The sequence below is a fragment of the Gymnoscopelus braueri genome (genome assembly GCF_963280865.1).
Source record: "Gymnoscopelus braueri genome assembly, chromosome: 14".
Taxonomy (NCBI): Eukaryota; Metazoa; Chordata; class Actinopteri; order Myctophiformes; family Myctophidae; genus Gymnoscopelus; species Gymnoscopelus braueri.
In genome coordinates, this window is record NC_137619.1 from 1,398,346 (window position 1) to 1,402,953 (window position 4,608).

Here is a 4,608-nt window from a genome sequence, read left to right on the forward strand (position 1 = left end):
ATCCCCCACAGACTACAACAGACTGGCATGTTGTCTGTTGGCAAAAAGTTGCCATTTAGTTCAGAACAAGCTGTCGGCCGTCGGCACATTGTTGTGCGTACTGTATGCGTCAGAGCTGGCAGCGCTGATCTGCAAGAGCCTGCCAGTGTTGCCAGGTTTGCTTATTATAAGCGACGTTGGGCTTGTTTTCCTGTAAAGTCGCTTGTAAATATTCATAGTTGCGGGTTGCTTTTGTTTGGGCTTTGTTTCTGAAGTGTAGTTGCTTATTTGGCCTTGCTTTCAAGATTATTCGTGAAAATAGCTGATGTAATACTGGTCGGTTCTTTTGGGCTTGTTTTCATAGACCTGGTCGCTTGTTTCACTCACAGAATCTGGCAACACCGGAGCCTCCAGTCTCAAGTCGGACCAAAACAAAAAACAGAGCATTTTTGCGTTAGCTTTGCTTTGGAGTTGATCGATTGGTATAGGAATTGAGAGTTGAGATTGAGAACATGGTATCTAGTTCAAATGTGCGACGGGTAAATGCTTAATTAGGCTTGCTTCTGCACCAGTAGCCGACGAGAGGTCCACTCTATGGAGCCTTTTACCCCCCCCCCCCCCCTCTTCACTCTGCGACTATCGACGGCTCTACCGGGCGTTCATCGACGGTAACCTAGACGACACGGTGTAACCTAGACGACATGGTGCTAACTACAGGTTGTCGACAGGAGACGCTGCCAATGCCGAGTCGGGACGATATCGGTGCGTTGGAGAGCTGCCTTAAGTCAGTGCACGTGGGGATATAACCACTCTCCACATGCGCCTTCTCTGCATTCCGTATAAGTGTCATATTACAGTCTCTACAGGATGAAGGACGCAGCTCCTTGTACTGTACTACACCCCCCCCCCCCCCCCCAGAGGCCGTTTAAACACAGCATGTCAACGTGAACAGCAGGACTCCAGACCCACAGCATGTCATCCTGTCTTGTTTCCTATCACCTCCTGTCTTTCCTTTTGCTATTTCCTCTCATCTCTCTCCAGCGCTACGGAATTTATCCTCAAGCAGTTTACTTTTTTTTTGGCTCACTCTTCCCCCCCCCTCCATTCTACCGGTCCCCCCCCCCCCCTCCCTCCTGTCCCATCTAAACCAATTCTAACCACTCTTTATCTGTTTCCATCCATCTGTCATCCGTCTATTTTTGGGGCGTTCGTCTCGACCACCTGCAAACCCTCTAATTACATCACATCTGCCTGGATGCACACAGTACCATACCTGACAATACGCATGCACGCACACGCGCACACGCACACACACACACACACACACACACACACACACACACACACACACACACACACACAGTCTCCTTAACTCGTGCCCTACTGCTGCTCTTAAATATCTGCATAACACCAGTGGTGGGAAAAGTACTCAAATGTTTTACTTATAAGTAAAAGTATCAATACTGCCATGTAGAAGTACTCCGTTACAAGTAAAAGTCCGGGTAATCAAATTGTACTTGAGTAAAAGTACAAAAGTATTGGCATCAAAATATACTTAAAGTACCAACAGTGAAAGTACTCATTATGCAGAATGTCCCATTTCACAGCTTTTCAATGTAGGAAAATATTTAGAAAATGGAAATAGTTGGACAAGTAAAAGTACCGCAAAATTGCCACTCGCACACACGCACGCACGCACGCGCAGCAGGGGGTAAAAGCCAATGGTCTAAACTAAGATCTAAAAATGTAAGTGCTAATGACTAGTCTAATCAAATGTTTCCTGTGGATAGGCTGTAATTAGGGAAATGACTCTGCACTGTGCCATGTTTCTTTAGGAGAAACACCTTTCTACTGATGATGATAATGATGATGACTGAAGCTTTGCTTGATTATCACGGTCAACGAAGGCATGGTTAGAATAACTGCTGAGGTCTCTCTCTCTCTGTGTGTGTGTGTGTGTGTGTGTGTGTGTGTGTGTGTGTGTGTGTGTGTGTGTGTGTGTGTGTGTGTGTGTGTGTGTGTGTGTGTGTGTGTGTGTGTGTGTGTGTGTGTGTGCAGGGCTGCGTAGTAGCTACTCCTGCAGTGTGTGCAGCGTGGTCCTAAACTCCATTGAGCAGTACCATGCACACCTCCAGGGCTCCAAGCACCAGAACAAGTAAGTTGAACAACCCAAGACCTGATGTATGTATGTATGTATGTATGTATGTATGTATGTATGTATGTATGTATGTATGTATGTATGTATGTATGTATGTATGTACTGTATTCATGTATGTACAGTATGTATGTACAGTATGTATGTATGTATGTATGTATGTATGTATGCATGTATGTATGTATGTATGTATGTATGTACTGTATTCATGTATGTGCGTATGTAAGTACGTACGTACGTACGTACGTGGATGGATGTATGTCCGTGCATGGATGGATGTACGGACACATGAATGTTTATGGATGAAAGGATGGCTAGATGGATGAATGAACACTTAATTGATGACCACAGTAAAATGTATTTCCGATGAGAGTTGATTAGCCATGAAAACCACCTCTACTGTATCTACGGACAGTTTTTTTTACTGTCTGGGGTAAATGAAGTGAGACACTGCCCTATAAAAGTAATAGACTTCTCCCTCGGCTCCACAGAGAGCACATGATATCCACTTCACACACAACGGTAATGACTATAGTTATACCTGTTATTTTACTGCAAATGTTACCATCATCTGATCATGGGAGATGAGAGGAAAATGTCAGGTGTTGTAAATGTCAAGTGAATTTGTTCCGGTTGTAATCTCAGAGTGGTCTCGGGCTTACATTGAGGATTCTAGATCAAAGGGGTTACCAAACCTTTCCTTGCCAAGGATGACCTCCAAATACTGGAGCCATAGCTCTGGTCCATAGCGTTAGAAGGAGTTCTCCTTAACGCCATGTTCGTTTAGAGCCGTTACCCGCACACCTCCGGTAGCTGCGCAGCCTCTCGTCTTTAGTAAAAAATACAAAATAAAACAATACACTTTCGCCGCCTACATTCCTTAGTGCAGGGGTCTTCAACGTTTTCAGGCTAAGGACCCCATAGCTGAGAGAGAGATGAAGCAGGGACCCCCTACTCTATATTGTATAAAATTGTGTTTCAGATTAAAGTAATTTTTTTTACTTAGTCTGCTCTTTTTTCCCTCTACACCTATAGCCTCTTTGCCGAAAATAGCCGATCTACAAGCTCTCAACGCCTCGCGCTGCGAGGCGTTGAGAGCTAATGTTCCCCTCAGAAAAGGAATTCTAGGGTTCAAGTGGTTAATGTAAAAAAAACTAAATCCTATCATACAAAGATTCGGACCCCTACAGTAGCTCTGAGGACCCTCTAGGGGTCCCGGACCCCCTGTTGAAGACCCCTGCCTTAGTGGGAACACTCGGTGCCCACCACCTCAATAGAAAAAAAAATCCATTGACCAGATCTTTAGGGGGACGCAGTGGAGTAACTATTTTTGTTTTCCATTCGGTGAAATATTTTCTTTTCTGTTCAAAAAGTGTATTTTAGACGTGAGGTGTGGGGGGGGGGGGGGCTCAGAGTGTTCCCACTAAGGAAAGTAGGCTTTCAAACAGTCTCTGTTTTTGGTGAGTAGCGAAAGTGCATCGTTTTATTTTTACTACAGACGAGAGGCTGCACGGAGTGTGCGGGGCAACGGCTCGAAAGTAACATAGCGTTAGTTAAGGAGAACTCCTTCTAACACTATGGACCAGAGCTACCGTAGCCATAGCCTCCCTATTGCAAAATGGCTTTAAATAAAAAAGCTGATCTACAGCTCACAACATGTCACACTGCAACACGTTGTGTGCTTGTAAGATGAACTATTTGTGCTATTAAATTACTTTTTTTCTCTTTCCTCTCCTTTCTAATTGGGCCCCACTTGCACCCCTGGTGGCCTCACATTGCAAAGCTGTGTTCTAGGTCAGCGGTCGGTTCAAAAAACTTTTTAGCTCAAAACCCAAAAGAGAAATTAGAGGTTTGCCCGGGACCCGACCTATATGTAGATCTGTAGATCTACATATGTAGATCTACAAGCTCACAACGCGGCGCTTCGCGCCGCGTTGTGAGCTTGTAGATCTGCTATTTTCACTACTTCCTAAACGTTTTTGAAAAATGTATGGAAATTATTTTATTTATGAAATACTTTTGAAAATAGTTTCATTTTTATTTATTTAATTGTAAACCCCGTGCTCTAGGTAGTCCCTCTGCACATCCAGCATCCAGCATCCTCTCTCTCTCTCTCTCTCTCTCTAGGTAGTCACTCCTTACATCCAGCAGAGTGAAATATAACAGACAGTGATTTAAATGCATCCCCACAGGAGGTGCAGAACAAGTGCTTATATCATCACATCTATATGAGATCAGATCTCAAAACCCACGGTGAGGGACATCCATATCGACATGCAGGGGGGCTGATGATGGAAAACTATTACATTTAATGCATCCACCATGAGATCTGCTGTGACAGTGGTTGCAGGCAGTTTGGCTCTGTGTGTGTGTGTGTGTGTGTGTGTGTGTGTGTGTGTGTGTGTGTGTGTGTGTGTGTGTGTGTGTTTGTATTACTACACTTGTGAGGGCCAAATGTTTCCACAAGCAGGGGA

The 4,608-nt window shown here is 44.5% G+C and overlaps 1 protein-coding gene across 1 annotated transcript in view; it reads left to right on the plus strand.

The window, feature by feature from the left end:
• LOC308100022 (zinc finger protein 346-like) overlaps positions 1-2,138 on the plus strand; it is a gene marked incomplete at both ends in the record, with an annotated part of 15,789 nt that extends 13,651 nt beyond the window's left edge. Inside the window, one exon of the mRNA XM_080448923.1 lies at positions 2,038-2,138. Within this exon, the coding sequence (XP_080305049.1) occupies positions 2,038-2,138 (101 nt within the window). The remainder of the gene's footprint in view (positions 1-2,037) is intronic.
• Positions 2,139-4,608: the final 2,470 nt, after the last annotated feature.